We start from the raw sequence: 13,026 nt of genomic DNA on the forward strand, positions 1-13,026 counted from the left end.
TGAAACCATTCAACATGAACAACATGTGTATACAAAAAAACAGGGGCGGGTGCTGGGTCTCCCAATTAGAGCTAGAAGAAAAGGAATTTACGGTAAGTAAACAAAATTCCCTTCTTCTTTGTCGCTCTATTGGGAGACCCAGACAATTGGGATGTCCAAAAGCAATCCCTGGGTGGGTAAAATAAAACCTCGTAATAGAGCCGTAAAACGGCCCCTTTCTACAGGTGGGCAACCGCCGCCTGAAGGACTCGTCTGCCTATGCTGGCATCCGCCGAAGCATAGGTATGCACCTGACAGTGTTTCGTGAAAGTGTGGAGGCTGGACCAGGTAGCCGCCTGACACACCAGCTGAGCCGTAGCCTGGTGCCTCAAGCCCAGGACGCATCCACCGCTCTGGTAGAATGGACCTTCAGCCCTGAGGGAACCGTAAGCCCAGCAGAACGATAAGCTAGAGAATTGGTTCCTTGAACCACCGAGCCAGTCTTGATTTGGAAGCCTGCAACCCTTTACGCTGGCTAGCGACAAGGACAAGAGTGCTTCCGAGCGGCGCAGGGACGCCGTACGATCGATGAAGAGTCTGAGTGCTCTCACCAGATCTAATCAAGTGCAAATCCTTTTCACATTGGTGAACTGGATGAAGACAAACAGAGGGTACGGATACCCTGATTGAGATGAAAGGGGGGATTCCACCTTAGGGAGAAATTCCGGAACCGGACGCAGAACCCCTTGACCTGGTGAGACACCGGGAAGGGGACTTTGCACGACAATGCTGCCCCGACAGACACTCTCCGAAGTGAAGTGACTGCCCCTAGGAAAACCACTTTCTGCGAAAGGCGTGAGAGAGAAAAATCCCTCATAGGCTCGAATGGTGGTTTCTGCAGAACCATCAGCACCCTGTTCAAATCACAGGGTTCTAACAGTCGTTTGTAAGGAAGGACTAAGCGGCAAACCCCCTGCAGGAACGTGCGTACCTGAGGAAGTCTTGCTAGGCGCTTCTGAAAAAAATACAGAGAGCGCTGAGATTTGTCCCTTAAGGGAACCGAGCGACAAACCGTTTTCCAAACCGAATTGCAGGAAAAAAAGAAAGTAGGCAAGGCAATTGGCCAGGGAGAAACTCCCTGAGCAGAGGACCAAGATAAGAATAACTTCCACGTTCTGTGGTAGATCTTGGCAGATGTGTGTTTTCTGGCCTGTCTCATAGTGGTAATGACCCCTTGAGATAACCCTGCAGATGCTAGGATCCAGGACTCAATGGCCACTCCATCAGGTTGAGGGTCGCAGAATTCAGATGGAAAAAAAAAAAAAACGACCCTTGAGACAGCAAGTCTGGTCGGTCTGATAGTTCCCCCGGTTGGCCTACCGTGAGATGCCACAGATCCGGGTACCACGACCTCGTTGGCCATTTTGGAGCGACGAAAATGGCGCGGCGGCAGTCGGACCTGATCTTGCGTAACACTCTGGGCAACAGTGCCAGAGGTGGGAACGCATAAGGAAGTTGAAACTGCGACCAATCCTGAACGAAGGCGTCTGCCGCCAGAGCTCTGTGATCGTGAGACCGCGCCATGAATGCCGGGACCTTGTTGCTGTGCTGAGACGCCATTAGGTCGACGTCCGGCATCCCCTAGCGGCAACAGATCTCCTGAAACACGTCCGGGTGAAGGGACCATTCCCCTGCATCCATGCCCTGGCGACTGAGAAAGTCTGCTTCCCAGTTTTCTACGCTCGGGATGTGAACTGCGGATATGGTGGGTGCTGTGGCTTCCACCCACAGCAGAATCCGCCGGACTTCCTGGAAGGCTTGCCGACTGCGTGTCCCACCTTGGTGGTTGATGTAAGCCACCGCTGTGGAGTTGTCCGACTGAATTCGGATCTACCTGCCTTCCAGCCAGTGCTGGAACGCTTTTAGGGCAAGATACACTGCCCTGATCTCCAGAACATTGATCTGAAGTGAGGACTCTTGCTGAGTCCACGTACCCTGAGCCCTGTGGTGGAGAAAGACCGCTCCCCACCCTGACAGACTCGCGTCCGTCGTGACCACCGCCCAGGATGGGGGTAGGCAAGATTTCCCTTTCGATAATGAGGTGGGAAGAAGCCACCACCGAAGGGAAGCTTTGGTTGCTTGAGAGAGGGAGACGTTCCTGTCTAGGGACGTCGGCATCCTGTTCCACTTGCGTAGGATGTCCCATTGAAGAGGACGCAGGTGAAACTGCGCGAAAGGGACTGCTACCATTGCTGCCACCATCTTCCCCAGGAAGTGCATGAGGCGCCTCAAGGGGTGTGACCGACCTTGAAGGAGTGATTGTACCCCTGTCTGTAGTGAACGCTGTTTGTCCAGCGGAAGCTTCACTATCGCTGGAAGAGTAAGAAACTCCATGCCAAGATATGTCAGCGATTGGACCGGTGTCAGATTTGACTTTGGAAAATTGATGATCCACCTGAAACTCTGTAGAATCTCCAGAGTAACGTTGAGGCTGTGTTGGCATGCCTCTTGAGAGGGTGCCTTGACCAGCAGATCGTCTAAGTAGGGTATCACTGAGTGACCCTGAGAGTGGAGGACCGCAACTACTGTAGCCATGACCTTGGTGAAAACCCGTGGGGCTGTCGCCAGGCCGAACGGCAGTGCCGCGAACTGAAGGTGTTCGTCTCCTATGGCGAAGCGCAAGAAGCGCTGATGCTCTGGAGCAATTGGTACGTGGAGATAAGCATCCTGATATCGATCGATGCTAGGAAATCTCCTTGGGACATTGAGGCGATGACGGAGCGGAGGGATTCCATCCGGAACCGCCTGGTCCTTACGTGTTTGTTGAGCAGTTTTAGGTCCAAAACAGGACGGAAGGACCCGTCCTTCTTTGGAACCACAAACAGGTTGGAGTAGAAACCGTGACCCTGTTGCTGAAGAGGAACCGGGACCACCACTCCTTCTGCCTTCAGAATGCCCACCGCCTGCAGCAGAGCCTTGGCTCGCTCGGGAGGCGGAGATGTTCTGAAGAATCGAGTCGGAGGACGAGAGCTGAACTCTATCCTGTAACCGTGAGACAAAATGTCTCTCACCCAACGGTCTTTTACTTGTGGCAGCCAGGTGTCGCAAAAGCGGGAGAGCCTGCCACCGACCGAGGATGCGGTGTGAGGAGGCCGTAAGTCATGAGGAAGCCGCCTTGGTAGCGGCGCCTCCGGCGGTCTTTTTAGGGCGTGATTTAGACCGCCACGCGTCGGAGTTCCTCTGATCCTTCTGAGGCCTTTTGGACGAGGAGAATTGGACCTGCCTGCGCCCCGCAAGGACCGAAACCTCGACTGTCCCCTCCTCTGTTGGGGTATGATCGGTTTAGCCTGAGGAAAGAATGTATCCTTTCCCTTGGATTGTTTGATGATTTCATCCAGTCGCTCACCAAACAAGCGGTCGCCAGAGAATGGCAAACTGGTTAGGCACTTTTTGGAAGCAGAATCTGCCTTCCATTCCCGCAACCACAAGGCTCTGCGTATTACCACTGAATTGTCGGACGCAACCGCCTTCCGGCTCGCCGAGTCCAGGACAGCATTAATGGCGTATGACGCAAACGCTGACGTTTGAGATGTTAAAGACGCAGCATGCGACGCAGACATACGTGTGACTGCCTCAATTTGCGCTTGAGCCGCTGAGACCGCTTGGAGCGCCCAGACGGCTGCGAAAGCTGGAGCAAAGACACGGCAATAGCTTCATAGATGGATTTCAACCAGAGCTCCATCTGTCTGTCAGTGGCATCTTTGAGTGAAGCCATATCTTCCACTGCAACTAAGGATTTAGCCGCTGGAGATAGGAGGTCCACATTGGAACACTGAACCCAGCCCTTGACAACGTCAAAAGGGAAGAGATAACGTGTATCCTTAAGGCGTTTGGAAAAAACGATATCTGGACAAGCCTGGTGGTTCTGGACTGCCTCCCTGAAGTCAGAGTGATCCAGAAAACGTACTCAATGTACGCTTGGGGAACCTGAAACGGAACTTCTCCTGCTGAGAAGCTGACTCCTCAGGCGTAGGAGCTGAGGGAGAAATAACCAACATATGATTGATGGACGCCGTAAGATCGTTCACTACGGTGTCACAATCAGGTGTATCCAGGTAGAGAACGTTCTCAGGATCAGAATCCTGATCAGATACCTCCGCCTTATCATAGAGAGAGTCCCCATGCTGAGACCCTGAATGATGCGGTGACGTCGAGGGATGCTCCCAGCGAGGTCGCTTAGGGGGTCTGGGACTGCGGTCCGAGTCAGACCCCTCACCCTGGGATCCCTGAGACACTCCAGGAGCACCTTGTTGTACCAACTGGGGGGGGGGACCAGGGGCAATGAATCAACAGTGCCCATGGTCTGAGGGACCGGTCTGGACTGCAAGGCTTCTAGTATCTTAGCCATAGTCTCAGAAAGTCTGAAGTAAATACTGCAAACTCCGTCCCCATCACCTGGACCATTAGCAGAGACTCCGGCTGAGTAAGTTCCACAAGGGCCGTGCATTGCATACAATTGGGGTCCGTGGAACCTGCCGGCAGTATAGCCGTACATGCTGTACAGGCTGCATAGAAAACCTGTGCTTCTGCACCCTTGTTTTTCACAGACGATATGCTGTTATCTCCCCCGAACAATCAAGGAGGGTATATAGCCAAAATACAAAAGTGCGACCGAACAGTGCAATGTATAGCGTACAAGCATATATCTATATGTGCATTTCGGCACTAGTGGGGTCAGCACCACAGGTGCTGCTTACCGCCCGCTCACAGCGGTTGTGTGACCACCAGAATCCCTGCCAGGGTCTTCCCAAACTTGTCTCTTTTCTCAGTCACAGAAAAAACTGACATGAATGGCTGCCGGCGTCCTGTGTAGAGGAGGAGGCCGTGGGCGTGCCCCAGAAAGTGCGGGAATCCGGTTTCACACTGTGTACAGTGAGAGGGGTGGAGTATGCAAAGCATGCTCCAGCTCTCAGCGCTGCCGTGCTGTGCAGCGTCACGCCCTTACCCTGACTGGCAGGCCAGTGGGCGGTAACGAAGTGAGAGTAGGCCGCAAAAGCCGGGGACTAGAGTGATAAGCGCGGCCCGGCATATAAGCCCTGGTCGGCGCGGAAGTCCCCGGCGCACCACAAGTCCCAGCCGCGCCTGAGATAAAAATGGCAGCGGCGGTTAACGCGGCAGTCCCCCAATACTCTAACACACCCAGCACGCTGTACTGTGCGATGGCACCAGTGCGGGCAGCGCCGCCATCCCTGGCGCACTAACACACCCAGCAGTGCTGCCGTGTGTCTGTGCGCGGTCCCCTTTATGGGGACACAGAGTACCTCAACGTAGCAGGGCCATGTCCCTGAAGATACTCAGCTCCATGTCCAGCAGATTCCCAGGGGCTGTGGATGGAGCACGGCCTCAGTGCCTGGAGACCGATAAGATCCCACTTCACCCAGAGCCCTAAGGGGATGGGGAAGGAAAGCAGCATGTGGGCTCCAGCCTCCGTACCCGCAATGGGTACCTCAACCTTAACAAACACCGCCGACAAAAGTGGGGTGAGAAGGGAGCATGCTGGGGGCCCTAGTATGGGCCCTCTTTTCTTCCATCCGACATAGTCAGCAGCTGCTGCTGACTAAACAGTGGAGCTATGCGTGGATGTCTGACCTCCTTCGCACAAAGCATGAAAACTGAGGAGCCCGTGATCCCACGGGGGGTGTATAGGCAGAAGGGGAGGGGCCTTACACTTTTAAGTGTAATACTTTGTGTGGCCTCCGGAGGCAGTAGCTATACACCCAATTGTCTGGGTCTCCCAATAGAGCGACAAAGAAAACATACGTGTCCAAATTGCTTTACTACTTTTACATTTTGTATGTAGGAGGACACAAATGAACACGAAAGGGATTGTCCAATGAAACATAATCACTGTTATGTCCGACTGCCGGGACCCACACCAATCAGAGAAAGGGGGATCTTTATTCTTTATGGGGCATATTTATCAGTCACTTGACCCCCACTCCATTCATTTTGCATAGTACTGCTGGAAAAAGAAGCGCAGTGCTCGTCAACCTCATAGGGAATGAGTGGAACGCCTAGGTAGGCGCACTGCTACTCCATTCTAATAGGGATAATAGACCCCTATTCTGCCAATCAATGTGGGTCCCAGAGGTCGGCCCACGCCAACACATTAGTTATGACCTATGCTGGGAATAGTAATCCACAGAAGAAGAAAAAGTGGCTCCACTCCAAGGTCCGTGAAAGGGATTTGTTAATACAAAAAGGTGTGCATAATAAAGGCAGAGCTGGGTGCAAGCTCCCCCAGAATGGACTACGACCGTTTCGCGCTAAACATGCGCTTCTATGGATCATAGAATGGCGCATGGTTAGCGCGAAACGGCCGTAGTCCGTTTTGGGGGAGCTTATACCCACCTCTACCTTTATTATGCACACCTTTTTGTATCAACAAATCCTTTTCACGGACCTTGGAGTGGAGCCACTTTTTCTTCTTCTATGGATGACTTGCTGAACATCTGCCTCCTTTGAAGTGTGCCCCTCTGAGCATGTTTAATTTTTGGTTCTGGGGCAGCTTTCCTCTGGCCACCCAACCATGAAAGGTAAACCCTGGTAGTACAGGATCAATTCTTTGTTTTACTGAACCTATACTGGGAATAGGTGTTAGCTTGTTTTAAAGGGACAGAATGACTGTTCAAACCAAGTACAGGCGCTTGTGCATCATGGCGTGGCCAACCATTCAAATGCAGCTGACTACTTGCTGGTTTCCATCTATCTCCTCTCTTTTCTTGATCTCTGAAGCCAGAGCTGTCAAAGAAGATGAGAGGTGGACATATGGGGAAAACAAGCAGGTGGGAAGGTGGATTTAAATGATTGGTTCATGATGCACCGAGCCCCTTCACTTGGTTTGAACAGTCATTCTGTGCTGACAGAGCCCCTTTAACTGGACAAGCCTTTTAAATTTGGCCACAGAAATAACCACAAACTAGTAATTAATACAGTTAGGTCCAGAAATATTTCGACAGTGACACAAGTTTTGTTATTTTAGCTGTTTACAAAAACATGTTCAGAAATACAATTATATATATATAATATGGGCTGAAAGTGCACACTCCCAGCTGCAATATGAGAGTTTTCACATCCAAATCGGAGAAAGGGTTTAGGAATCATAGCTCTGTAATGCATAGCCTCCTCTTTTTCAAGGGACCAAGAGTAATTGGACAAGGGACTCTAAGGGCTGCAATTAACTCTGAAGGCATCTCCCTCGTTAACCTGTAATCAATGAAGTAGTTAAAAGGTCTGGGGTTGATTACAGGTGTGTGGTTTTGCATTTGGAAGCTGTTGCTGTGACCAGACAACATGCGGTCTAAGGAACTCTCAATTGAGGTGAAGCAGAACATCCTGAGGCTGAAAAAAAAAGAAAAAATCCATCAGAGAGATAGCAGACATGCTTGGAGTAGCAAAATCAACAGTCGGGTACATTCTGAGAAAAAAGGAATTGACTGGTGAGCTTGGGAACTCAAAAAGGCCTGGGCGTTCACGGATGACAACAGTGGTGGATGATTGCCGCATACTTTCTTTGGTGAAGAAGAACCCGTTCACAACATCAACTGAAGTCCAGAACACTCTCAGTGAAGTAGGTGTATCTGTCTCTAAGTCAACAGTAAAGAGAAGACTCCATGAAAGTAAATACAAAGGGTTCACATCTAGATGCAAACCATTCATCGATTCCAAAAATAGACAGGCCAGAGTTAAATTTACTGAAAAACACCTCATGAAGCCAGCTCAGTTCTGGAAAAGTATTCTATGGACAGATGAGACCAAGATCAACCTGTACCAGAATGATGGGAAGAAAAAAGTTTGGAGAAGAAAGGGAACAGCACATGATCCAAGGCACACCACATCCTCTGTAAAACATGGTGTAGGCAACGTGATGGCATGGGCATGCATGGCTTTCAATGGCACTGGGTCACTTGTGTTTATTGATGACATAACAGCAGACAAGAGTAGCCGGATGAATTCTGAAGTGTACCGGGATATACTTTCAGCCCAGATTCAGCCAAATGCCGCAAAGTTGATCGGACGGCGCTTCATAGTACAGATGGACAATGACTCCAAGCATACAGCCAAAGCTACCCAGGAGTTCATGAGTGCAAAAAAGTGGAACATTCTGCAATGGCCAAGTCAATCACCAGATCTTAACCCAATTGAGCATGCATTTCACTTGCTCAAATCCAGACTTAAGACGGAAAGACCCACAAACAAGCAAGACCTGAAGGCTGTGGCTGTAAAGGCCTGGCAAAGCATTAAGAAGGAGGAAACCCAGCGTTTGGTGATGTCCATGGGTTCCAGACTTAAGGCAGTTATTGCCTCCAAAGGATTCGCAACAAAATATTGAAAATAAAAAATGTTTTTTTTGGGTTTGGTTTATTTGTCCAATTACTTTTGACCTCCTAAAATGTGGAGTGTTTGTAAAGAAATGTGTACAATTCCTACAATTTCTATCAGATATTTTTGTTCAAACCTTCAAATTAAACGTTACAATCTGCACTTGAATTCTGTTGTAGAGGTTTCATTTCAAATCCAATGTGGTGGCATGCAGAGCCCAACTCGCGAAAATTGTGTCACTGTCCAAATATTTCTGGACCTAACTGTATATTGCCATGTCCTGCAACTCTCAGCATTATGGCTAAAAAAATAGCAACTCTTCCTTCAGCATGGAAGAGATTACAGAACTCCAACATTCAGTAATTCTAGAGATGTTGACTGCATTTTAAGGAGCCAAGAAAATTGACATCTCAAAGGAAGACTATGTTCGCACGTTGCGTATTTTCATGCTTTTACACAGCATTTTAAACTTCAGCGTAAACGCATGTATTCTGCGTCCCCAGTCAAGTCAATGAGAATGTTGCAAATTCCATGCGCACGTTGCGTTTTAAAACGCAGCGTTTTGGATGCCGATTTTTTTACAAAATCGCTGCTTTCTAAAAAGCAACATGTCACTTCTTTTGTGCGGTTTGGATGCTTTTCCCTCTCTATGGCAGAACAAGCATCCAGAACACACGAATTCTGCATCCATTCTGCATTCAAAATACTTCTAAAACAAACCTTTTTGGCTGCGTTTTGAAACGCACATGCAGTGACAAAACGCTGCGGAATATTTGTCACGGCAGAACGCAACGTGCGCACATACCCTAAAGTGATTTTTACAATGTTGTAAAAGAATATAGTTTCACTTTATGATCAGTGGGGTTCAACCTCTAGGTCTAGTTCTCAAAATGTAGAGGACATGACTGTGGGACAGGAAGATGTCACGACACTTTACATTTGATAAAGGCAACTCATTATGCTTTTTGCATTCATTTCCTAATGATTGTCAAGGTCTCTGCTGGAAGTAGTGTATTCTCAGCCAAGAGCTTCCTCCACTTTCATGCGTTGGTGAAGTGTATGAAGGGGGCTGTTTGATTGGTTTATATCAATTGCTAAACCAGACCCCCTCATGGTGAGCAGTTAGCCCGCCACCTTCACACATGTCAACGACACATAAGGTAAAGGAGAAGCTCTCAGCTGAGTCAAAATTAATGAGAAAGTGGTGTTTGCAGTTACTACCATCCCAGTATGGTCCATGTTCCTAGAGATGTGAAACAGGTCTTACTTGCCCCCCCTGCGTGACTGCTCGGGATCGGTTACAGTTCTTCAGTGGTGATGCCAAAACTGCAGCATGTGAGCACTGGGCTCAGTATTTATACCTGGTCCACCTCAATGAGCCTAGTCAGTGGCTGCAGGACCCTTCTGTAATTGTGATTTCACAGCTGCTCCCCTGCCACAAAGACAGGGAAGCGCATGGCTGTATACTAAAGCTTGGAAAAACCCTTAAATGTGCATTAGGGGGATAATATACACATCAACTGTATGTCTGGTATGTTACCCCATAGATTACATATACACACTACTCACAAAAAGTTAGAGATATTTGGCTTTTGGGTGAAATTTATATAAAACGTAAAAAGTTCACTCAACGGTGATATTTTATCATGAAAGTAGGGCATTTAAGTAGCAGCAGCAATGGGGATTTCCTCATCCCAAACAGATTATTGAAACAAAAGCCATCAAAAGTGGTGGGTATACCCCCCAATAAATGTCAATGTCTCAATAACTTGTCATGTGGCGTTAAGCATCAATTACAGCTTGACAACTACATTTTATGTTATTTATAAATAAAGTTACTGTCTGCTGTGGCATGGCATCCCACAATTTTTGAAAGGCAGCCCTCAGGTCATTGACATTCTGGGGTACAGACTTAGGCTGGTTTCACACATCCGGCTTTTCTCCACTTTATCGGATCCGGCGTGTTCCCGTACAGTGTATACATTACAATCGCCGCGCTGCAACTTCTTGGTCACATGCTCCAATCACTTGACAGCATGTGACCGGAGCTTGTTGTGCGGCCATTGTACTGTATACACTGTACGGGAGCGCGCCGGATCCGACAAAGTGGAGAAAAGCCGGATGTGTGAAACCGGCCTTACACACCTCTATATGGTGATTCAGCTGATCCCATAAGTTTACTATGGGATTCAGGTGTGGAGAAAGTGCAGGCCTCTCCATTTGAGGTACTCAGTCTTCAGCAGCTGTGCCTTAATGATCAGACCTCAATGAGTTAGAGCATTGTCATCCCTGTAGATGAAATTAGGCCTTTGTTGTTCATGCAGGGGCACAATGATTGAATTAAGGATGTTATTCAAGTAGTAGGATCTTGTCACTGCACCCTTCATAATGTAGTTCTGTATTGACTAAACACATTGGCCCACACTGTAACACCACCACTACCTAAGGCTTCTCTGGTAACAACAGTGGCTACTGCATAGCGGGCTCCGTGATGTTTCCAACATCACTGGCGGCCATCATTTGTACTCAGCACGAATTGACTTTCATCAGTGAACAGCACTGAGGCCCTATGGTCCCTCATCCAGCAAGACGAGGACGCCTGTGCCCGGTGGTGTGGTCAGGTATCCTTGCAGGATGTCTAGCATGCAGACTCATGCAAACCGGTTTTGAATGTTCTGACGTGACACTTGGATGCCTCTCACTCTTAAACGTGCCTGCAGTTGTGTGGCATTCATCATCCGCTTCTGAAAGGCATTGTTCACAATGAAGCTGTTGTCAGTGTGAAATCTAGCCAAAGGACATCTTTTATGTGTTTCTGTGACTCTTCCTGTATCTGTGTTGCATCCTGATGATGACACTCTGTGACATACTAAGCTCAGTGGACACTTCCATCTGAGAACATCCTACTCGAAGCCTGACAATGGTGAGGTACTGCTCAATTGTTAGGTGTCATCTTGCTCTCATGATGTCACAATGTGAACACTCTGCTGAGGCGGACTGTGTAAATAGCAATTAGAATTGAACTCTGAAATGTATTTAGCAATTCATAGATTTCTGTTGTGAATTTTGCCATTAAGCTTCTTGTTAGAGGACAGTACGTTGTGTAAAAAGTAATGAAGCATTGAACAGTTGGACAAAGGTTTAGAGACAGTCACATTAAGTTTACCTGAAAAGGTTGGAGTGCATCTTGGGATCCCCCTGACATTTCCCCCTTCAGCCAAATAGCCCTAGGTTTTTGTGAGTGATAGATATATGTATATATACACACACGTAAAATGAGGTGTTTACACTTCAGGGTCGCTGGGGACTGCCTGCCATCATCTGTCCTTACTGGTGTCCTGGGGAGAGCATTATATGCCAGCTTATTAAGGGGAACCAAAGCCCGTAACCTGATTTCTATGGGCACATCACCCAAACTGGACAGCCCCTTATATATGTAGCGGAGATGAAATCCCTTTCCCTGTCCCACATGCCCCTGCCAGTGACCCACAACTGTAGATCCTCTAGCACAGTGTGCACTTGTATTATTGTCTGGACGACGCTGCATTACTGAGGGCAGTGCCATCCACCATTACCAGCGGGCATGGCTGTATTAGCGGGTATATGGCGCACGTCACCTGTCTGAGCCTTTCATGGCCGTGTTGGACTTCACCTTGAAGGGCTTGGCAAACATGACTGAAGTCTATGAAGACAGCGACAACAAACAGGAGCGACAAGGAGCGGAGAAGCCGGTGCCTGCACATAGCATGAATCACTCCCTGGGCGCCGCCATGTTGGGTCCGTCCCCTAATGCTGTCCCCCAGAAAACAAGATCCACTCGGAACGTCCTAGAGACCAGGAGGACACTGTGCACATTATTCTATATTCCGCACACTGTAAGGAGGATGCACAGGTATCACTATGGATAGAGGACACCACACACACACACACACACACACACTGTTAGGCCCCCTTCACACGTCCGTGATACACGTGCGTGTTTGGTCCGTTTCCGTATATACCGGAGACACGGCCAAACGTGCACCAATGTTAATCTATGATTGTGGTCACACGTGCGTTATTTCATTATGTCCGTGTGTGCGTGTCCGTGATCCGTATGTGTTTGCGTTTGGCACGGATGCATGTCCGTTATCTGCACGGAGCACGCACACGTGGACACAATGAAAGTCTATGGATATGTGCACACACGTTAGTAAACACGTATGCATATACCTATAGTCCGTGTCCGTTTGGTGTTTTTATTTCTAGTGATGTCGGCTATTCTTTCTATTTCTGTGTATGTCCGTCAATCTCCCTGAGTCCGTCGGTCAGTCTCTCTGTCGGTCTCTCTGTCTGTCTGTCTGTCCCTCTCTCACAGTCTGTCGGTCAGTTTCCCCCCCTCTCTCATACTTACCGTTCCCCGATCTCCGGCGCAGCGCTGCACGGCATTCACACTGCTGCGGCGGCTTTTACTATTTTGAAAAAGCCGGCCACCCATTAAACAATCTCCTATTCCCTGCTTTCCCCGCCCACCGGCGCCTATGATTGGTTACAGTGAGACACGCCCCCACGCTGAGTGACAGGTGTCACACTGTGTCACACTGCACCCAATCACAGCAGCCGGTGGGCGTGTCTATACTGTGCAGTAAAATAAATAAATAAATAATTAAAAAAAAACGGCGTGCG

At 48.8% G+C, this 13,026-nt stretch overlaps 1 protein-coding gene across 1 annotated transcript in view; it reads right to left on the reverse strand.

The window, feature by feature from the left end:
- EIF2D (eukaryotic translation initiation factor 2D) overlaps positions 1-12,149 on the reverse strand; it is a 102,719-nt gene extending 90,570 nt beyond the window's left edge. Inside the window, exon 1 of the mRNA XM_075333692.1 lies at positions 11,979-12,149. Coding sequence (XP_075189807.1) covers positions 11,979-12,034 — 56 coding nt within the window. The 5' untranslated portion in view covers positions 12,035-12,149. The remainder of the gene's footprint in view (positions 1-11,978) is intronic.
- Between the last annotated feature and the right edge of the window lie 877 nt (positions 12,150-13,026).

The sequence above is a fragment of the Anomaloglossus baeobatrachus genome, chromosome 2, assembly GCF_048569485.1.
Source record: "Anomaloglossus baeobatrachus isolate aAnoBae1 chromosome 2, aAnoBae1.hap1, whole genome shotgun sequence".
Lineage (NCBI taxonomy): Eukaryota > Metazoa > Chordata > Amphibia > Anura > Aromobatidae > Anomaloglossus > Anomaloglossus baeobatrachus.